Source organism: Gigantopelta aegis, chromosome 12 (genome assembly GCF_016097555.1).
Source record: "Gigantopelta aegis isolate Gae_Host chromosome 12, Gae_host_genome, whole genome shotgun sequence".
Classification (NCBI taxonomy): domain Eukaryota; kingdom Metazoa; phylum Mollusca; class Gastropoda; order Neomphalida; family Peltospiridae; genus Gigantopelta; species Gigantopelta aegis.
Window position 1 is genome coordinate 45,972,849 of NC_054710.1, and position 24,873 is coordinate 45,997,721.

The window sequence follows — 24,873 nt, forward strand, 5'->3', positions numbered from 1 at the left end:
ATTAAACCAAACAAGTAAACCTTAACTTTATAAGCCTATGTATCAATTAAACCAAACAAGCAAACCGTAACTTTGTAAGCCTATGTATCAATTAAACCAAACAAGCAAACCTTAACTTTGTAAGCCTATGTATCAATTAAACCAAACAAGCAAACCTTAACTTTATAAGCCTATGTATCAATTAAACCAAACAAGCAAACTTTAACTTTATAAGCCTATGTATCAATTAAACCAAACAAGTAAGGTTTAATTTTTCACACTGGAAGAAGAAATGTTTTTCTGCTCCAAAATAGACCATACCAGTAACTTGGGGCCTCCAACGGGCTTATATTAAATCTAATTCGTAAAACATTGGTCACTATTAAAATAAAACAGCAATACTTATCCATAGTTCATGTGTGCTCGATTATGTAACCAAAAAAACCACCAGATGAGATTTCCATTTTTACCTTGAGTTCGTGTTTGGGCTCGATGTTCTTGGTAACAGTGAAGTAGATGTCTTGTTTGTGTTGGTACGCCACGAGATTCTGCTCAGAGAAGTTGGCCGCGGGTCGGACGAACATCATCCAGTTACACTTGTTCTCGTCGCTCGTCTCAAAAAACTCCACTCCACCACCTGACTTCTCCAGCTAAACAAACAATAACATGGCAGATAGGCACTATACAGTGTTGTTCTAGATTATTAAAACAGATTTCAATAAAAGTACACTGGTAACTAGATTAATGTTAGAAATGGATCACAAATTACTGATGGCTAAATATTCAATTGTGAAGATCAGAAACCTTCTCTGTTTTTAGGTACTAGCTCATTGGGCTACTAGGTTAACATTTGTGACTAGTAACAGGTGTTGGGCTAGCAGAATTGTCCAACTCTGTATTATAGTTGTGCAGACAAAAATAAACAAACAATAATGCAGGAGAGAGTTATGATAGCAGGTCGGGCGGACTAATCAGCAGATCCTAATTGTCTTGTCTACCATCAACTTTACCAGTGCACTGTGATGAACATCCATAGGTACAACTATAAACCAAGTTTCAGCTCACTGTGATGAACATCCATAGGTACAACTATAAACCAAGTTTGAGCTCACTGTGATGAACATCCATAGGTACAGCTATAAACCAAGTTTCAGCTCACTGTGATGAACATCCATAGTACAGCTATAAACCAAGTTTCAGCTCACTGTGGTGAACATCCATAGGTACAGCTATAAACCACGTTTCAGCTCACTGTGGTGAACATCCATAGGTACAGCTATAAACCACGTTTCAGCTCACTGTGGTGAACATCCATAGGTACAGCTATAAACCACGTTTCAGCTCACTGTGGTGAACATCCATAGGTACAGCTATAAACCAAGTTTCAGCTCACTGTGATGAACATCCATAGGTACAACTATAAACCCAGTTTCAGCTCACTGTGATGAACATCCATAGGTACAACTATAAACCCAGTTTCAGCTCACTGTGATGAACATCCATAGGTACAACTATAAACCCAGTTTCAGCTCACTGTGATGAACATCCATAGGTACAACTATAAACCCAGTTTCAGCTCACTGTGATGAGCATCCATAGGTACAACTATAAACCCAGTTTCAGCTCACTGTGATGAACATCCATAGGTACAACTATAAACCCAGTTTCAGCTCACTGTGATGAACATCCATAGGTACAACTATAAACCCAGTTTCAGCTCACTGTGGTGAACATCCATAGTACAGCTATAAACCCAGTTTCAGCTCACTGTGGTGAACATCCATAGGTACAGCTATAAACCCAGTTTCAGCTCACTGTGGTGAACATCCATAGGTACAGCTATAAACCCAGTTTCAGCTCACTGTGGTGAACATCCATAGGTACAGCTATAAACCAAGTTTCAGCTCACTGTGGTGAACATCCATAGGTACAGCTATAAACCAAGTTTCAGCTCACTGTGATGAACATCCATAGGTACAGCTATAAACCCAGTTTCAGCTCACTGTGGTGAACATCCATAGGTACAGCTATAAACCCAGTTTCAGCTCACTGTGGTGAACATCCATAGGTACAGCTATAAACCCAGTTTCAGCTCACTGTGGTGAACATCCATAGGTACAGCTATAAACCCAGTTTCAGCTCACTGTGATGAACATCCATAGGTACAGCTATAAACCCAGTTTCAGCTCACTGTGATGAACATCCATAGGTACAACTATAAACCCAGTTTCACTGACCTATGACTTGTGAGAAACTGATCTAAATGCGGAACTTAGTCTGCCATCAAAAACTCTATCTCGCCTTTTAACTTCGTAAAGGTGAGATAATAATATAAAATGTAATTAACGTTGGTTGGATGAAGTAAACATGTGGCTTTTGCCACACAGACCCCTCCCCCCCCCCCACCTCCTTCACCACCCATGCACAATTTATTGAGAAAATCTTACCATGAGTAGAAATTTCCTCACGATCAGTTTATCCTGGGAGTCGACCAGCTCCCCGACAAACGGTCCGAACTGTGTGTACTTTGAGATGGGTCGCTTGGCAAACACTCCCAGCTCTGTAAAGACAAAATGCCCACACACTGAAGTCACTCATGGCTTATCAATAACCTCACCATATTATAAACATCATTTACTAATAGAAAATACAAAACAAAGAGTTTCTTTTGTTTAATGACACCACTAGAGCACATTGATTTATTAATCTTTGGCTAGTGGATGTCAAACATTTGGTCATTTCGACATATAGTCTTAGAGAGGAAACCCGCTAAATTTTTTCATTAGCAACAAGGGAACTTTTAAATGCACCATTCCACAGACAGGATAGCACATACTACAGTATTTGATATACCAGTCGTGGTGCACTGGCTGGAACGAGAAATAGCCAGATGTGTAGATAGCCAGCCTTTATTAGCCACAGCTATATACACAGCAGCAGTATTAATAGCCATATCTATTTTAAGTAACAAAGATGGTGGTGTCTATTGCCATTGTAATTATGGAATTCATCTTTATACACAACATTTAGCATGAAGTGTGTATGGTAGTCAGCTGGACCGGAGCACAACAAGATCCTTGCAAAGTGTGGCATCGGGTTAGTACAAAGAAAGCTGTCTGCAGTGCAGATCAAAAGAGGAGAAGTGATCAGAAAGTGTTAAAATGGCCTTGCATATTATATTATAGATTTACTTATGCAAAGTAACAAACTACAGTATTAATAAAGTCATGTTATCACTATCAACAGTTTATCATCACACCGGTAGAGTCCAGTGGATCAGTTTTAGACTATAATCAATTACTGGAACAGACTGCAATCGATTACTGGAACAGACTGTAACCGATTACTGGAACAGACTGTAACCGATTACTGGAACAGACTGCAATCGATTACTGGAACAGACTGTAACCGATTACTGGAACAGACTGTAACCGATTACTGGAACAGACTGTAACCGATTACTGGAACAGACTGTAACCGATTACTGGAACAGACTGTAATCGATTACTGGAACAGACTGTAACCGATTACTGGAACAGACTGTAACCGATTACTGGAAAGGCTGTAACCGATTACTGGAACAGACTGTAATGATTACTGGAACAGACTTTAACCGATTACTGGAACAGACTGTAACCGATTACTGGAACAGACTGTAACCGATTACTGGAACAGACTATAACCGATTACTGGAACAGACTGTAACCCATTACTGGAACAGACTGTAACCCATTACTGGAACAGACTGTAACCGATTACTGGAAAGACTGTAACCGATTACTGGAACAGACTGTAATGATTACTGGAACAGACTTTAACCGATTACTGGAACAGACTGTAACCGATTACTGGAACAGACTATAACCGATTACTGGAACAGACTGTAATGATTACTGGAACAGACTTTAACCGATTACTGGAACAGACTGTAACCGATTACTGGAACAGACTGTAACCGATTACTGGAACAGACTATAACCGATTACTGGAACAGACTGTAACCCATTACTGGAACAGACTGTAACCCATTACTGGAACAGACTGTAACCGATTACTGGAAAGACTGTAACCGATTACTGGAACAGACTGTAATGATTACTGGAACAGACTTTAACCGATTACTGGAACAGACTGTAACCGATTACTGGAACAGACTGTAACCGATTACTGGAACAGACTGTAACCGATTACTGGAACAGACTATAACCGATTACTGGAACAGACTATAAACTATTACTGGAACAGACTGTAATCGATTACTGGAACAGACTGTAACCCATTACTGGAACAGACTGTAACCCATTACTGGAACAGACAATAAATGATTACTGGAACAGACTATAACCGATTACTGGAACAGACTGTGACCGATTACTAGAACAGACTGTAACCGATTACTAGAACAGACTAACTGATTACTGGAACAGACTAACTGATTACTGGAACAGACTGTAACCGATTACTGGAACAGACTGCAACCGATTACTGGAACAGACTGCAACTGATTACTGGAACAGACTGTAACCGATTACTGGAACAGACTAACTGATTACTGGAACAGACTAACTGATTACTGGAACAGACTATAACCGATTACTAGAACATGATGAATCTGACCTGTTCCTCCGCTCTCACTGAGGCGGAATATCTGAAGGTGGGCAGGGAGACTGGACCAGGCCCTAGACAGAACCACTTTGTCAAGAACCATCTGAAGTCGGTGGTAGGGACACTCCGTGCTATAGGACGTCATGCACTCCTCACACCCTACAAGAGATAACAACAATTGAAGGAAAGCAATGTTTGTTTAACAACAACCACAACACATTTTTAAACCACAGCTATTTGGAATCATGGCTATTTCAACATTTGATGGGGGGGGGGGGAAGAGAGAGAGAGAGAGAGAGAGAGAGAGAGAGAGAGAGAGAGAGAGAGAGAGAGAGAGAGGAGGAGGAGACAGAGAGAGAGAGACAGACAGACAGACAGACAGACAGACAGACAGACAGACAAAGAGACAGACAGAGACAAAGAGGGACAGACAGACAGAGACAGAAAGAGAGACAGAGACAGAGAGAGAGGAGGGAGAAGTCCCTGGTGTACTAATCATGGGGCATTGGTTGAAAAAGAAAATATAAGAATGCATCAAAGACAATCAATCTTGTAACCTATTGCACCTACGGCAAATGCTCCACCACTAAACTTCATCCTGTCCCTAACGTGAATTAAATATCTCACCCACCAAAAACTGATGTTGGTATGCATCTATTGATGTTTGGATCTCATGGATTGTCATGCATGTTTAACAAATAATCAATTAATGGGTTTTTTAAACATATCAACAAAGCAAACTTACACAGTTCTTCCGGGTTGTAAGGTTTTGGAACGTAGGTCCGTGGTCTCCAGGACGACGACGCCTGCTCTTGATCGAGGAACGCTATTCTGCTGGACTTTCTCACCTGGAAAACACAACTATGCAATGTAAGTTGATCTCGAAACTTTGGTTTTAAATATTTATATCTTTTATCAAGTATTTAGGTGGTGTTTTTCTTGGCTTGTTTTAGCTTGTTTTAGTCTAGTGCCATCTCATGCTGTCCTGAGGATAAACAAGCCTTTTGCAATAATTCTAAAATTGTCTTTATAAAACACTCATAAAATATATTATTAAAGGGACATTCTTGAGTTTGCTGCATTGTAAGATGTTTCCGACTAATAAAATATTTCTCCGATTAAACTTACATATTAAATACAATTTTTTTGTTTAGAATATTAGTATCTGTATATTCAATGTGTTTCTGGTCGTCTTAATATTTGTAAGAAGCCCAAACTGGATTTTGTCTTCAAATAATTTCGTACGTACGAAAAAATTAAGTTTAGGAAATTAAATTAAATTTAACCTAGCATAAATGTTAGAATGATCAGAAACATGTTTAATATACATCCACTAATATTTTATGTAGAAAAATATATTTGATATGTAATTACAATCGCTAAAAAGTCTGTTAGTCGATAACATCTTAAAAATTGTAGCAAACTCAGGAATGTCCCTTTAATTAATAAAAAATCCCTGTGATATATTTTGCCATTTATTTGTTAAAGCAAACATATTAATTACAATAAACAAGTGCCCTAAAAATGGTGAAAATGCCCCAAAGTGTTTAGTCTCCCACGCCTTGCCAAATTTACCATTAATTTAGGACTGACAAATATTTATGGCAATGAAAGTGACTCACAAAACAGCTTGACCATTATTATTGTTATATAATTTGTGTATGGTTCAATATTTGAGATCACTGAGAGTTACTTACCCCCTCTGAGAGGACTGGGGGTCATTTTCCTTATTTTCGTAATATTTGAAATCACCGACAGCTACTTACCCCCCTCTGAGTGGACTGGGGGTCATTTTCCTTGTTTTCGTCATCAATCGACTCGTATGACTGCTCCAGGGCCGAGTCGCTCCCAGACACAAGATTGTCCGCCTCATTGCCATGATCTGAGAAGAAAAAACATGATAACAAGAAACACGAATTTCACTAATGCCTCACCTATTATAAATAGATTTGATGCCACTGACAGTTGTATTTAAAAAAAAGTTCATCTCAAGCATGTTAAAAAAACCTAAAAATTAAAATCAATTAAAAAATTCAAATACTTTTTTTTTTGCTTTTCCGCATGCAGTGATGAACATCTGTAGTGCAACTATAAACCAAGTTTCATTGATCTAGGGTTTATGGCATATGAGAAATGAAGCTAAATGCAAAACTTTTAATATGGATGAGAACTTGCTTCTGCTTGGAAATCGGAATTAACCTAAATGGACTATCAAGAAACAAATTATTTGTCAAGGGTGGGAATTGGTGAACTGTAAAAAAAAAAAAAGGAAATCTAGAGTGGTCCCGGAAATTCTTGAAATCCTAGGTTAAAATCTGTGCCATCTGAACAGAACAGAACAGAACAGAACTTTATTTCACTCAGGCCGCTATTCAGCGGCATATGAGGTACATTAACAATAATTATATGACAGTGACAAGATGGGGTTTACAGGAGAAAATTTACATGTACAATATCAAAACAAAAATTTCTAATAATAATAATAATACAAAATGAAATATATTTCTAATAGTAATAACTATCTATCTATCTATCCATATATACATACATGTATACATATATATATATATATATATATATATATATATATATATATATATATATACATATATATATATACACGGATAGTAGTAGTCGGAATAAGACAGCATAAGCTTGGAAGACAATTCTTTTTAAGGTTTACCGAATTTATCCGTAATTTCTTTTATTAATTTGCACAACTTTTTTAGAAGACTTATTTTATCATTTGTCATTAGTTGTTTAAATTTCAGCATATTGGGTTTGTTATAATAATATGGCTTTAACAATTTTGTTCGCGAGTTATTAAAGAAAGAGCATGTAAGTAGATAGTGAAATTCGTCTCCGATGTCATTTTTGTTACATAGTGTACATAGTCTGCTTTCTACTGGGGTGTTGTTCCATCGTCCTGTTTCGATTGGTAAGTAATGGTTTGATGTTTTAAATTTTAGTAACGTAGTCCAGGATATTTGTGGTAATTTTATAATATATTTTTCTAATGTTAGGTGTTCTTTAAATGTGGTGTACATTTTACTCCTTGATGATGAAGCTATGTCGCTATTCCATTGTTGTAGGTACTGATCGTTGTTTTGTCTTAATTTAAAGTGATGAATAAGTACTGGTATAGATGAAACATTTTGTGACATCCAAATACTGGTCATACCTAGTTGGTTAAATATATTTTCCACGTGTTTTATCCACTTATAATTATATCCAGATATGTTAGAGTCGTGTAACATTAGTTTATACAATAAGAGGGATGTTTTTGTTTGTCGTGTAACATTAGTTTATACAATAAGAGGGATGTTTTTGTTTGTTTTCCAGAAACAATTCGGGCCCAGATACTTATCATCCTTTGTTGGATAATTAATTTAAGGGGTTTTCTTCCAAGTTCACCGTATATCATGAATAGTGGGGTTCCTTTCCTTACTGGTAGGATGTGTTTTAAAAATTTAATATGAATAGCTTCAATAATATCAATATTTTGATGGCCCCATATTTCACATCCATATAAAAGAATCGGGACAACCATGGAATCAAATAATTTTAATTTTCATTCAACTGAAAAGTTATTGTCTTTAGATTTTGATAGGATAAAGTACATTGCTTTTGTCGCCTTTTGTGTTAGCAGTTTTTTGGTGATTTTAAACCTATTTAATTTGGTGAAAGTTAACCCTAAATATTTGTACTCTTTTACGTTTTCGAGTGTTTGGTTTCCTAATGTAAATACCTTCTTGTAGTCAGTAGCAGTACCATTAAAAATTATTATTTTAGTTTTGTTTACATTAACTTTAAGTTTCCATTTATTGCAATATTGTGAAAAGGCATTAAGGGATTGTTGTAAATCGAAGGCATTTGTTGCGAGAAGCGCAGTATCATCGGCATATAATAAGCATAGAAAATAAAGAATGGTTTCCGAGATTGTTGCTATGTCATCTGTGGCTATAGATACCCCAGTACAATTGTGGCTTTTTAAGTAATTATCTAGATCATTTAAATAAATAGAAAACAAAACAGGTGACAAATTTTCTCCTTGACGGACACCGATATTGCAAGGGAATAGATCTGATGTTTCATTGTTTGTACAAATGCAAGATTTTATTCCTTGATACATTTGGTAGATAATTTTGAAGAATTTTCCATTTATGTTATTTTTAAGCAATTTTTGCCAAAGACATATCCTAGAGATTAGATCAAATGCTTTTTTAAAATCTACGAAAGTGCAAAATAATTTCATTTTTCTTTTTTTCAGAATTTCGATTAATGAATGTATATTAAATAGGTGATCAGTGGTAGAGTAACCTTTTCTGAAAGCTGTTTGAGCTTCGTTTAATATATTATTTCCTTCAATAAAGGTATTTAATCGGTTGTTTAAAATAGTCGTAAATAGTTTCGAGATGCAACAGAGCAGCGTTATCGGCCTATAGTTTTCAGGGAATAAACGATTTCCTTTATTTTTAAAAATGGGTTTAATTACCCATGTCAACCACTCATTTGGAAAAACACTGTTATCGAGAATTATGTTAAATAACTTGGAATAAATTGGAAGCATCATGTCGGCAGTCACTTTAATGTATTCATTTATAATATTATCGATTCCAGGTGCCTTGGCATTTTTCAGTTGTTTTATAGCATATAATATTTCTCCTTCTTCTATCTTTCTGTTTAAAACATTTTCACTGTGTGTATCTATGTTATCCAGATTTATATTTATTTCGTCTTCGTCCGGTTCGCCTTCAATTATAGTTTTGAAAAATTTATAAAAATCGTCAAGTTGGGGGAAGTTATTTTCTTCATTCTGTGGTTTTAGTAATTTGTAAAAAGCTTTGGGGTCATTTGTTCTTAAGTTACGCATTTTCTTTTCAATATTGAATTTATTTACGGAATGTTCCTTTATCAACGACTTTTTATACGATTTACTTGCATTAATAAGTCTTAGTTTATTTTCTAATGTTTTTTTTAAGTTGTAATTCTTTTTAGCCTGATGATATTTTCCACGGAGTACTCGACAACCATGCGACTTTCCGTACAGAGACTGGTGACCTTTGGGTTTTGCACGTCGGTTGATCGTGCGAGAGCGTGCTTGACCTAGAGTTGATTCAGCCGCGTCTAAAAATAGGTTTTTCATTGTCTCTGTTGTATTATCGACACGTGTTTGGATGTCAATAGACGAGTTGTTTAGGGTTGTTAGTATGTTATCGAGTGAGTCTTTATTAATGCTATTTTTAAATTCAGTAGACACTTCGGGTTTCCACTTATTAGGCTTGTTATTTGTTGAGTATATAATACAATTTGGAATATCGTTGTCACTACATGCAGCATTCTCGTTTACATTCAAGGTAAGTATTAGGCCGCAGTGTACATCTGACAGAAGTGGGTCAAACTCATACACTTGAAAATTATTAGCTATTTTAAATATATGATGGGTGCCAATGGCATAGTCAACCACACTGCTATCTTTACATGTAACTTTTCCAATGTTCAGTAATTTAATACCATGCCCATTGGATTTGCCCATATCTTGGCTTGTTCTTTCTATGGGTACATTATATGATTCTAATTTGAATATGTCATTAAAGAAATCTAACATATCATTATCTATGTCGTAAAATATGTCTATGTCTGTGTCAATTATAGTGTAATCTGGAAAACATTTAGTTCTAGCATTAAAATCACCTAACAGTAAAAGTGGGCTGTGTTGTGCTGTATTTTTAGTGATTTCATTATCAATTTGGTCAAATGTATCTTCTTTATAATATGGGGATCCAATAGGGGGGATGTATACAACACCAATAGTAAGTTTTTCACAAAGGCCTGCATTTCCGGAGGAATGCTAAACCAAGACACATATTCAGAATTATTTGTAATATTAAAATCTATAGTAGATGACAGTTCATTTTTTATACCAATGGCTATTCCACCAGATGGACATAATCTTTTTCTCTGGTTATTCAAAAAGAATGTGTAGCCTGGTAGTAATGTTGACATGCAGTCGGTTTGATCTGTTTTTGTTTCAGTAAGACAAAGAATGTCATACTTGGATACAAATTCTACAAACTCAGGAATTTTAAGTTTACTTCTGAGTCCACACACATTAATACTGAGAAAGGTTAATTTGGTATTTTTAGAACTGTCACAAGAGGCCAGTGGTTTGGGGATGTTGTGGTCTTTTTTCTTAGCTACACAGGGCTGATCAATTGTGACAGTGCTAATAGGAGGGGAGTCAACAGTTGTATAGGAGATAGGAGCTGTATGTACATTTGAGGTATATAAATATGGTGGATATACATATGGAGGTAAAAATACATTTGTACTACTACAACATGGTGGGTCAATATATGCCGGTAAATTATTACCCGTTTGTGGATATACATTTCGAGGTAAAAATACATTTGTGCTACAATAACATGGTGGGTCAATATATGTGGATAAATTATTATCTGTTATTGAGTATACATTTGGAATATTATCACAGGGTGGGAGAACATTTATACATGAAGTATTGATAGGGGGTAAATATAGGCTTGTAATATCAGTACTATATCCAGGTGAGTTGATATTTGTAGTGTTTACTGATGGGATACAACCAGTTGTGTTACTACTATAAGTTGAATCAACATATGCATTGTTAACAAATGGTATATGGAGATATGTGGGACTCTCAGGTAAGACAACATTTGCACTATTAACACAATCTAAGTTAACAATTTCACTATTTTCATATGGTAAGTCAACATAAGCACTATTAACACAATCTAAGTCAACATTTTCACTATTTACACATGGCAAGTCAACATGTGCACTATTAACACATCCTTCACACAGTAAATCTAAGTCAACATTTTCACTATTTACACATGGTAGGTCAACATTTGCACTATATACACAGTCTAAGTCAACATATTCACTATTTACAAATGATAAGTCAACATTTGCAATATTAACACAATCAAAGTCAGCATATGCTCTGTTAACATATGGTAAGTCAGCATCTGTAGTATTATTAGTAATAGTATTAGAAGTATAGTTTATATTTGTCCTACTTATACTAGGTAAGTCAACATTTGTGGTAGTACATGTATATGTTGGTGGGATTACATAGACTTTACCTTCACACAGTAAATCAGCAGGTTTGGTACTGACATTTGTAGCAGCATAACAAGGAAATTCAGCACATGTAGTTTGTACAGAGGATAAACTGACATTTGTAGTACAGCTAGGAGGTAAGTCAGATATAGGGGGATTGGCACAGATTGAGTCTGGAATCACAGATTTTCCACAATGATGATCAACATTTAGAGTATGTGCATGTGGTGATCTGAGTTCAAATATTGTTTGTGTGCTGTAAATACTTGATGTTCTTAAAGGTTCAATGTTTGTGACACTGATAATGTTAGGTGTAACATCAACACATGGCATACTGTTAAATATACTTTGATCATGTGGGATACTGAAACTACCAGGTAGGCTACTAGTATTTTTGTTCACATTAATTGATACTGTCAGACATTTACTAGACACATTGGGAACAAGGTATTTTCTAGGTAAATATCTATCTGTTCTAGCTGTAACATACATAGGACTCTTAGTATTATTAGTATTTACAGTGGGTAACCAATGGGTGGTGTTAGTACTAGAAATGCTGTTACATGATTTAGTGGGGACACCAATACCACTTTGTGTATACATATTGACTTCTTGGTGTTTTTTTGTATTAGTGTAGTTATGATTAGAAGGTATTGGTTTATGACTTGTGTTTTTTCCTGTGTGCCACTGTGCCGAGTAAGGGATTTTGGTCTTGTATACTCTGTCTTGTATACTCTGTTATCCACAGGATATGCACTTTTATTTTCAATATAATGGGTATTCACATTTTGTGAGTTGTTTGGCATAATGTTATTACAGTGTAGGGATGGATTTGTGGATGATAAGTCATAGGTATTAATCTGGGAGGTTTCAGACTTTGGAACTACATGACACCCATAGGTGGCAGGGAGGCTGGCTAAAATGTCAAACTGGTTTCTGTCCTCAAATACTGGGTTTGGGTTGGGTGTTACCACTCTGTGTCTTTTCCTGGATGGAGCTCTGCTGCTATGTTCTGTGTCAGGTTCCTGGTATCTTGTTGGGGTCTGGTACTGATGCGGTTTGGTGGAACAACTCTTAGGTATGTATTCTCTACCGTCAATATAGAGTCTGTCCAGTTTGAGAAACGCTTTTTGGTTTCTTCTCCTAGCTTCCCTGAAGGCTGGATAGAGTTCCTTCCTCCTTTGTGCAATTTCTCTTGGGTATTGATCGTTTATACCGTATGGTTTACCTGCCCGTTTTTTTGCAGCATTTTTAATTTTATCTTTGTCCCTCAATTTTTCAAAATGTGGCACAATTGTCCGTGATCTGCGTTGTGTTTCTTTGAACGGACCAAGCCTGTGGGTTACCTGAATAGGGATGTCTTCCTGAATTTCCAACTCTGTTTTGATGAATGATTTTAAAACCTCTTCGGTGTCTTCAGTTTGGCCTTTGTCGGGGATGCCAGAGAACAATAAATTAAAACGCATGGATCTTGTTTGAAGGTAAAGTATTTCGTCGTAAAGACGGTCGTTTTGGTCTTGAGTTTCATACAAACTCTTTGACAAGTGGAAAAGATCTTCGTTTGCAGTTTTCAGCGACGTTTTCATGCCGTTAATGGTTTGGTTTAGTTGGGTAGATTCGGTATTCATTTTGTCAAACGTGTTGCTAATAAACTCGCAACTGTGTTCAACTTTGTTGATGCGTTCGTTTGCACTGTCAATTCTACCGCGGAGATCTACCAGTGAGTTTTCTATAGTGCACATCTTAGCTTCAATAGTACCTAGGCTCTCAGTCCGTTTGAATATTTCTGCCGTAGTGGTAGTTAACTGGGCAATCTGGTCACATAGACTTTGGACCCAAGATGGCAGGGACGTTTGTTGGAAATGGCCGGGTGGTACAGTATATGTCAATAGCGGGTTTTGTATCTGTGGTACATGACACTGCATAGCACTTGCTGATCCAGAATGTGAGGCAGGTGATGCATTAATATTGTTAAAAACAGGAGGGGTTGTCATTTGAACACTGTTGATCTGAGGACTGGAGTTCAATCCCAAGTTCTGGGCAGGGTTCTTGTTGACAGTCATGGTCGCCATTGTTGACGAGCCGGATGGTCGTTTACTGGTTGAGTTTTTACTGGTTTTAGTAGATTTTTTCATATTCCGAAGCAATTGAGTACATAATATATTTTATGTGCATGTCTCGGGACCTAGTAAAATGCATTAATACCTGTTGCATCGTTTTGAGTCCGACTTCCAAGGTAAACATTTTCAGGAGAAGCCAATTTTCATGTCCTCGCCGCCATCTTGTCACGTCATTTTGGAGGAAAGGACAATTAAAATACAAGGAAACGCAATGTTCCATAAGAGGAAAACAGCTGATCCGATGAGAATTCCCACGCCTGATTTGTTTAATGACACATCAGCACATAAAAGTTTGTTTTATTTAACGACACCACTAGCTGACATTCATTAATTAATCATCGGCCATTGGATGTCAAAGATTTGGTAATTTTGACATATACGATATAGTCTTAGAGAGGAAATCAGCTACAATTTTCTATTAGTAGCAAGGGATCTTTGATATACACTTTCCAACAGACAGAACAGCACATACCACAGCCTTTTATATGCCTTCATTGAAAAGAAATGAATACCCAATTAACTGTAGTTAAAATGAGGACTATTACACAAAAGAAATATTGTTTTAAAGGGACAGACCCTAGTTTTTAAACACTACAGCATATTTTTCACTATTAGAGCCGTTTATGATCACTGAAATCAAACATTACTTATATTTTATTGCTTAGATTGTCCATTTCCATAGAACCGAAGTGTTTCTGGTCATCCTGGCGATTCAAATACCCAAAAATGCATTTTTCATATTTTTTAAAACGCACACACGTCTGAGAAGTAGCAGTTTATTGTTTCGAGTTCTAGTCTATTTTTAATGATATTTCCAGTTTTAACGTCACAGACTCTTCTTTCACTCTATTGTAACTTTGTCCAAATGATTTACAGGTTTGTAACTTAACTTAACTTAATGTCCATTTTTTCACGGGTTAAAACTAGGGTTTGCTCCTTTAAAGTTACAGATTTCTGAATATGCTGCTATAAACACTAACCTAGTCTAGATGTATTTCCAATCACAGAACTCCCAACACTTCTGTCAATGGAAGAGTCCAAACCAACATCTCCAGAGGTATCCATGGAGACAGATGAATGCAGCTGACTGCTGTCCATGGTTGGGTCCATTATGACAGGAGAGTGGTTGTAAGTCGAACTCATGGTGGAGTGAAGACCGTCAGACTCCATGGTAGCCGAGTGTGAAATATACGACCTTGACCCTGAAATAAAATTAAAGGGTTATTAAAAGGATTTACAGAAAGTACATGTACATTGCTCACATTAATGTTCATGTTAGAATATGTTTAAAGATTCCACTGTATTGATGGATGGTTGGATGGATGGATGGATGGATGGATGGATGAATGGATGGATGGATGGATGGATGTATTGATGGATGGATGGATGGATGGATGGATGTATTGATGGATGGTTGGATTGATGGATGTATTGATGGATGGATGTATGTATTGATGGATGGATGGATGTATTGATGGATGTATTGATGGATGGACGGATGGATGTATTGATGGATGGTTGGATGGATGGATGTATTGATGGATGGTTGAATGGATGGATGTATTGATGGATGGTTGGATTGATGGATGTATTGATGGATGGATGGATGGATGGATGGATGTATTGATGGATGGTTGGATGGATGGATGTATTGATGGATGTATTGATGGATGGATGGATGGATGTATTGATGGATGGTTGGATGGATGGATGTATTGATGGATGGTTGGATGGATGGATGTATTGATGGATGGTTGGATGGATGGATGTATTGATGGATGGATGGATGGATGTATTGATGGATGGTTGGATGGATGGATGTATTGATGGATGTATTGATGGATGGATGGATGGATGTATTGATGGATGGTTGGATGGATGGATGTATTGATGGATGGTTGGATGGATGGATGTATTGATGGATGGTTGGATGGATGGATGTATTGATGGATGTATTGATGGTTGGATGGATGGATGTATTGATGGATGGTTGGATGGATGGATGTATTGATGGATGGTTGGATGGATGGATGTATTGATGGATGGTTGGATGGATGGATGTATTGATGGATGGATGGATGGATGTATTGATGGATGGTTGGATGGATGGATGTATTGATGGATGGTTGGATGGATGGATGTATTGATGGATGGTTGGATTGATGGATGTATTGATGGATGGATGGATGGATGTATTGATGGATGGTTGGATGGATGGATGTATTGATGGATGTATTGATGGATGGATGGATGGATGTATTGATGGATGGTTGGATGGATGGATGTATTGATGGATGGTTGGATGGATGGATGTATTGATGGATGGTTGGATGGATGGATGTATTGATGGATGTATTGATGGTTGGATGGATGGATGTATTGATGGATGGATGGATGTATTGATGGATGGTTGGATTGATGGATGTATTGATGGATGGATGGATGGATGTATTGATGGATGGATGTATTGATGGATGTATTGATGGATGGATGGATGGATGTATTGATGGATGGTTGGATGGATGGATGTATTGATGGATGGTTGGATGGATGGATGTATTGATGGATGGTTGGATGGATGGATGTATTGATGGATGTATTGATGGTTGGATGGATGGATGTATTGATGGATGGTTGGATGGATGGATGTATTGATGGATGGTTGGATGGATGGATGTATTGATGGATGGTTGGATGGATGGATGTATTGATGGATGGTTGTTAAATACAGACATCATCAACGTGGCCTAAGCTGTACATTCGCAAAAACAAAACCCACATCACAATATTAATCCAGTTTACAGGACGGTATTTAAATTAAAAACATATTCTACAAACTGCAGCTTATATTCCCTAGTGTGAGAATTTCTTTAAAAGTACTCACTATATTCTGGAGTAGTGAATTAACATACATCTTAAAAAGCAATAGTGTGTAAATTTAGGAATAGCTTATCAGCCACCTGTGATAAAGGCACTTTAATTATAAAGTTTGTTTTGGTTAATGACACCACTAGAGCACATTGATTTATTAATCATCGCCTATTGGATGTCAAACAAGTGGTAATTTTGACATATAGTCTTGAGAGGAAACCCGCTATATTTTTCCATTAGTAACAAGGCATCTTTTATATGCACCATCCTACAAACAGAACAGCACACACCATGACCTTTCATATACCAGTCGTGGTGCACTGGCTGGAACAAGAAATAGCCCAATGAGTCCACCGACGGGGATCGATCCCAGACCAACCACACATCAAGCGAGCATTTTGCCACAGGGCAACATCCCAGCCTCACTTTAATTATAGCTTGAATGTTAATTTTATAATAATGTTGTTCATTATGAGATCTTCGGTTTCATTTTATTACACTGTATACTTCATATTCCCAATAATGAGTAAAAAGTGTTGTACTTATGTTTGCTTTACAAAAAACGTCATTCTTGATCAGTTTCTGTACATCAGTACACAGCTGCAGTTGGAAAAAAAACTGCTCAAGGGAGCTAACTCAAAGATACCTTTCCATGCAGGATTTTCAATAACATTTTTTACAAATAAATAGCCTTTATTGGAAATGAAAACATACATAATGTCATCTGCTGACATTTGACTACAACTTGTCAAAATCTATTTTTGTCTGGTTTTTAAGTTTACTTTATCATGAAGTTAACCTTTATTTGTACATCAATTATCAGTTAGTTCATACAACCAACTACAAATACAGGGCTTCTATATCATCTACAATACCATAGTCCAATGCCATGGCTAATGTTTTATATGGTTGGGCTACCAAATAATGACTGTGACCATAGCAAGTGGATTTTTAAAAGTGTTTAGGATTACAGTACCGTGAGGCTGCATCTGGTAGTCATTGACATCTTCCTGGGTCGTGTCAGGCTCACCACTGTGTTCCAGTGCTTCCTACAAACACAAACACAGACATGGTATCGCAAACAATATTACAGCTGGAGAGTCAAGGCCTGGGATGTGGGACTGGATAAGAAGTTGATTGACAGGTAGGATGGTGTACACTTAAGATTTATTGTCAGTCGGCTGAATCATATCAGCATTTATTTACAAAACACAGGGGTGAAATAAGGACACTTTACACACTTGTGAGATGACAGCACTGCAACTGTTTGTGTGAGATGGGGGCACTATACTTGACTGTGAGATGACAGCACTGCAACTGTTTGTGTGAGATGGGGGCACTATACCTGACTGTGAGATGACAGCACTGCAACTGTTTGTGTGAGATGGGGGCACTATACCTGACTGTGAGATGATGGCACTGCAACTGTTTGTGTGAGATGGGGGCACTATACCCGACTGTGAGATGACAGCACTGCAACTGTTTGTGTGAGATGGGGTCATTATACCTGACTGTGAGATGACAGCACTGCAACTGTTTGTGTGAGATGGGGGCACTATACCTGACTGTGAGATGATAGCACTGCAACTGTTTGTGTGAGATGGGGGCACTATACCTGACTGTGAGATGATAGCACTGCAACTGTTTGTGTGAGATGGGGCACTATACCTGACTGTGAGATGATGGCACTGCAACTGTTTGTGTGAGATGGGGGCACTATACCTGACTGCGAGATGATGGCATTTAACTTGTTTGTGAGATGAGTGCATTGTACCTGTTTGTGAGATGCTGGCACTGTACCTGTGAGATGGGTGAGACAAGGGCACTGTACCAGTTAGAGATGGATGTGAGATGAGGGCAATATACCCTTTTTGACATGGGTGTAATATGAGGGTACTAAACCAGTTTGTGAGATGGGTGTGACACGAGGACACTGTACCCATTTGTGAGACAGGTATGATGAGGGCACTGTAACTGTTTGTGAGACGAGTGGGAGATGAGGGTATTCAGGGCTAGCTACGGATGTGCAAAACATTTCGCCAAATTATCTTTAAAAATGCAAAACCAGAGTTATTTTCCAACAAAATAACAATTATTGCTTCCAATTTGTTCACCAAATTAAAATAAAATATGTCAATTAGTCCCAAAATTCGCAATTGGCGAATTTTTCTAGTGCCAGAGCTAGCCCTGGCACTGTACCTGTTTGTGAGACAGGTGTGTCATGAGGGCACTGTACCTGTTTGTGCGACAGGTGAGAGACAAGGGCACTGTACCTGTTTGTGAGACGGGTGTGTCATGAGGGCACTGTACCTGTTTGTGCGACAGGTGAGAGACAAGGGCACCATACCTGTTTGTGCGACGGGCGTGACATGAGGGCACTGTACCTGTTTGTGCGACGGGTGTGACATGAGGGCACTGTACCTGTTTGTGCGACGGGCGTGACATGAGGGCACTGTACCTGTTTGTGCGACGGGTGTGTCATGAGGGCACTGTACCTGTTTTTGAGACGGGTGTGACATGAGGGCACTGTACCTGTTTGTGCGACGGGTGTGACATTAGGGCAATGTACCTGTTTTTGAGACGGGTGTGACATGAGGGCACTGTACCTGTTTGTGCGATGGGTGTGACATTAGGGCACTGTACCTGTTTGTGCGACGGGTGTGACATGAGGGCACTGTACCTGTTTGTGCGATGGGTGTGACATGAGGGCACTGTACCTGTTTGTACGACGGGTTTGACATTAGGGCACTGTACCTGTTTGTGCGACGGGCGTGACATGAGGGAACTGTACCTGTTTGTGTGACGGGTGTGTCATGAGAGCACTGTACCTGTTTTTGAGACGGATGTGACATGAGGGCACTGTACCTGTTTGTGCGTCGGGTGTGACATGAGGGCACTGTACCTGTTTGTGCGACGGGTGTGACATGAGGGCACTGTACCTGTTTGTGCGATGGGTGTGACATGAGGGCACTGTACCTGTTTGTGCGACGGGTGTGACATGAGGGCACTGTACCTGTTTGTGCGATGGGTGTGACATGAGGGCACTGTACCTGTTTGTGCGACGGGTGTGACATGAGGGCACCATGCAGGGAGCTGCCGATGGAACTGATCGCTTGGTTGGCCTCCGCGTCGTCGAGGCTCTGCTCGCTCGGCATTATGGGAGATCCGCCAGATGTGCTCACCTCGCTGTTTGACACGAACGATGGCATCGACGTCACCTGCGCCACCACATACGACGTCCCTGCGCCATTCTACAACACAAACAACATGATGTGCAAATCCAGATTGCTACAGTATCTGGCTTTAAAGATAGTTGTTACCCTTTTCCCAGAAATCTCACGTATCATTAAAATATGGATTTATCTCCTCACACAGGGTTCTGCCTAGAAATTTACAAGTGGTGAAAATAATGAATATATATATTGTATAATTGTTATTTAAATATAAACTTCTTGAAAAACAACATTTAGTATAGATAGGGCTAAAATGTCTTTAAATTAACCACTGCTGTATGTAGGCTGCAACCAGGTTAAAAATAATACACCTTACTGTAACAAAGTATATAGGGTGATACTATGAAGTGGGGGTGGGGACATGAAACCAGGTTAAAAATAATACACCTTATTGTAACAAAGTATATAGGATGATACTATGTAGTGGGGGTGGGGACATGAAACCTGGTTAAAAATAATACACCTTATTGTAACAAAGTATATAGGGTGATACTATGAAGTGGGGGTGGGGACATGAAACCTGGTTAAAAATAATACACCTTATTGTAACAAAGTATATAGGATGATACTATGTAGTGGGGGTGAGGACATGAAACCTGGTTAAAAATAATACACCTTATTGTAACAAAGTATATAGGGTGATACTATGAAGTGGGGATGGGGACATGAAACCTGGTTAAAAATAATACACCTTACTGTAACAAAGTATATAGGGTGATACTATGAAGTGGGGGTGGGGACATGAAACCTGGTTAAAAATAATACACCTTATTGTAACAAAGTATATATGGTGATACTATGAAGTGGGGGTGGGGACATGAAACCTGGTTAAAAATAATACACCTTACTGTAACAAAGTATATAGGATGATACTATGAAGTGGGGGTGGGGACATGAAACCTGGTTAAAAATAATACACCTTATTGTAACATACAGCATACTATTTAGTGGGGGGTGGGGGGTGGGGGTATGGAAGGAATGTCTTCTGACATTTTATAAAGTGTTTTGATTTCAAAAACAATCACATAATACAAAACAAAATACTTGATTTTTTAAAAATAATAATAATACAAAGATATTTCTATGAGTTCAGCATAAAAGCCATGACAGTCACCAACTTACTCTTTCTTCTGCTTGATACAGGTCAACTCTACGCAATGTGCTATACTGTAAAACAAAACAAAAATACATCAATTAAAAAAACTGAGATTTACATTGATCCATTTGAAAGAATACACTGTTAAAAACTTGAAATGTTTTCTCTAACTCTGCCTTTAATCCATGACCCAGATTACAACAAAAGAAACTAAACGTGTATTTTAGATGACGGAAAAAACAATTATGCTTTTGCAGCATTTGGTTTGCAGACAATTCTTCTGAAATGCGAAAACCAAGGCTGGGTTGTGCATACTGGTATATAAAACAAGCATTTGGAGAGTACTGCTAAAGCTATTACATATCTCAAGGGCCAAAACTGTCAAAAAATAGGTAAATCACTATGAAAGTTAAACTTCAACTGCAACTGTACATAATAAGGCTATACACAAAACTTCAACTCAGTATCTTAAGGCCTTGCGAAAAAACAGTCCAGAAAACTATATGTCAAACAAACAGACAGACAGTCAGATGGACAGACAGACGGAGACGAAACCTATAGTCCCCTTCAGTTGGACCGAAGGAAACTAATAAGCATTCTGACAGTACTGCTAAAGCAATATATGACCCTTACCGGGTTTGACAAATATTCACATCTCTGAAGTTTCAAGGCCCATAACTCTGTCACAATGTATCAATCCCCATGAAAATCAAATCTGATTTGTAACTTTACACGATGAAGCTGTACACAAATTTACAGCACAATATCTTGAGGTATTGCAGGGTTAAAAAAAAGTCTGCAGAACTATATTATGTGTGTCAGACAGACAGATGGATGAACTGACAGACAAAGACAACCTATAGTCTCTTCTCGGACAGGCCCACATACCAACTCAACCCTCACATGAGGAAGAAAATATAGAGGGTTTTTTGGTCCAAACTCTATATAAATAAAGGAAAAAATCTGGCTTGTGATGCACCCCCCCCCCCCCCCTTCCAAATAGAGATTGTGCCCCCTCTCACTAAAGACTGTGCCCCCTTCCACTAGAGATTGTGCCCCCTCCATTCCATATATTGTACATACAAGCCTGGTAGAGAACTAATAAATTCCTCACCCCTTCTCCTGTGATCTGAAACAGCCCTTACAAACACTTGATTTGAAAAAAAAACCCAAAACAAACCCACTTAACCCTTACTGCTTGGTGTAATGTACTGCTATCGATGACCAGTGCGGCTATCAGCAGGCTGACTTGAAATGTTAGAAAACCAAACCAACACTTAACTCTTACCGCGCGGCTATCAGCGGGTTTCCGTCAGGCTGACTTGAAACATTAGAAACATAAACCAACACTTAACTCTTACCACGCAGCTATCAGCGGGTTTGCATCAGGCTGACTTGAAACGTTAGAAAAACAAACCAACACTTAACTCTTACCGTGCAGCTATCAGCGGGTTTGCATCAGGCTGACTTGAAACATTAGAAAACCAAACCAACACTTAACTCTTACCATGCAGCTATCAGTGAGTTTCCATCAGGCTGACTTGAAACATTAGAAAACCAAACCAACACTTAACTCTTACCGCGCGGCTATCAGCGGGTTTCCATCAGGCTGACTTGAAACGTTAGAAAAACAAACCAACACTTAACTCTTACCACGCAGCTATCAGCGGGTTTCCATCAGGCTGACTTGAAACATTAGAAAAAAATACCAACACTTAACTCTTACCATGCGGCTATCAGCGGGTTTCCATCAGGCTGACTTGAAACATTAGAAAAACAAACCAACACTTAACTCTTAGCGCGCGGCTATCAGCGGGTTTCCATCAGGCTGACTTGAAACATTAGAAAACCAAACCAACACTTAACTCTTACCACGCAGCTATCAGCGGGTTTGCATCAGGCTGACTTGAAACATTAGAAAACCAAACCAACACTTAACTCTTACCACGCAGCTATCAGCGGGTTTCCGTCAGGCTGACTTGAAACGTTAGAAAACCAAACCAACACTTAACTCTTACCACGCAGCTATCAGCGGGTTTGCATCAGGCTGACTTGAAACGTTAGAAAAACAAACCAACACTTAACTCTTAGCGCGCGGCTATCAGCGGGTTTCCATCAGGCTGACTTGAAACATTAGAAAAACAAACCAACACTTAACTCTTAGCGCGTGGCTATCAGCGGGTTTCCATCAGGCTGACTTGAAACATTAGAAAACCAAACCAACACTTAACTCTTACCACGCAGCTATCAGCGGGTTTGCATCAGGCTGACTTGAAATGTTAGAAAACCAAACTAACACTTAACTCTTACCGTGCAACTATCAGCGGGTTTCTATCAGGCTGACTTGAAATGTTAGAAAACCAAACCAACACTTAACTCTTACCACGCGGCTATCAGTGAGTTTCCATCAGGCTGACTTGAAACATTAGAAAACCAAACCAACACTTAACTCTTACCACGCAGCTATCAGTGAGTTTCCATCAGGCTGACTTGAAACATTAGAAAACCAAACCAACACTTAACTCTTACCGCGCGGCTATCAGCAGGTTTCCATCAGGCTGACTTGAAACATTAGAAAACCAAACCAACACTTAACTCTTACCGCGCGGCTATCAGCAGGTTTCCATCAGGCTGACTTGAAACGTTAGAAAAACAAACCAACACTTAACTCTTACCACGCAGCTATCAGCGGGTTTGCATCAGGCTGACTTGAAACATTAGAAAAAAATACCAACACTTAACTCTTACCATGCGGCTATCAGCGGGTTTCCATCAGGCTGACTTGAAACATTAGAAAAACAAACCAACACTTAACTCTTACCACGCAGCTATCAGCGGGTTTGCATCAGGCTGACTTGAAATGTTAGAAAACCAAACTAACACTTAACTCTTACCGTGCAACTATCAGCGGGTTTGCATCAGGCTGACTTGAAATGTTAGAAAACCAAACTAACACTTAACTCTTACCGTGCAACTATCAGCGGGTTTCTATCAGGCTGACTTGAAATGTTAGAAAACCAAACCAACACTTAACTCTTACCACGCGGCTATCAGTGAGTTTCCATCAGGCTGACTTGAAACATTAGAAAACCAAACCAACACTTAACTCTTACCACGCAGCTATCAGTGAGTTTCCATCAGGCTGACTTGAAACATTAGAAAACCAAACCAACACTTAACTCTTACCGCGCGGCTATCAGCAGGTTTCCATCAGGCTGACTTGAAACATTAGAAAACCAAACCAACACTTAACTCTTACCGCGCGGCTATCAGCAGGTTTCCATCAGGCTGACTTGAAACGTTAGAAAAACAAACCAACACTTAACTCTTACCACGCAGCTATCAGCGGGTTTGCATCAGGCTGACTTGAAACATTAGAAAAAAATACCAACACTTAACTCTTACCATGCGGCTATCAGCGGGTTTCCATCAGGCTGACTTGAAACATTAGAAAAACAAACCAACACTTAACTCTTAGCGCGCGGCTATCAGCGGGTTTCCATCAGGCTGACTTGAAACATTAGAAAACCAAACCAACACTTAACTCTTACCACGCAGCTATCAGCGGGTTTGCATCAGGCTGACTTGAAATGTTAGAAAACCAAACTAACACTTAACTCTTACCGTGCAACTATCAGCGGGTTTCTATCAGGCTGACTTGAAATGTTAGAAAACCAAACCAACACTTAACTCTTACCACGCAGCTATCAGTGAGTTTCCATCAGGCTGACTTGAAACATTAGAAAACCAAACCAACACTTAACTCTTACCGCGCGGCTATCAGTGAGTTTCCATCAGGCTGACTTGAAACATTAGAAAACCAAACCAACACTTAACTCTTACCACGCAGCTATCAGTGAGTTTC

General features: G+C 38.6%; 1 protein-coding gene across 1 annotated transcript in view; it reads right to left on the reverse strand.

The window, feature by feature from the left end:
• Positions 1–24,873, reverse strand: part of LOC121386103 (PR domain zinc finger protein 10-like) — a 45,407-nt gene that overhangs the window by 13,784 nt on the left and 6,750 nt on the right. Inside the window, exons 4-12 of the mRNA XM_041516901.1 lie at positions 21,035–21,079; positions 19,730–19,930; positions 17,656–17,728; positions 14,789–15,010; positions 6,351–6,466; positions 5,330–5,432; positions 4,597–4,743; positions 2,427–2,539; positions 450–629 (exon numbers count right to left, since the gene is read on the reverse strand). Coding sequence (XP_041372835.1) covers positions 450–629; positions 2,427–2,539; positions 4,597–4,743; positions 5,330–5,432; positions 6,351–6,466; positions 14,789–15,010; positions 17,656–17,728; positions 19,730–19,930; positions 21,035–21,079 — 1,200 coding nt within the window. The remainder of the gene's footprint in view (positions 1–449; positions 630–2,426; positions 2,540–4,596; positions 4,744–5,329; positions 5,433–6,350; positions 6,467–14,788; positions 15,011–17,655; positions 17,729–19,729; positions 19,931–21,034; positions 21,080–24,873) is intronic.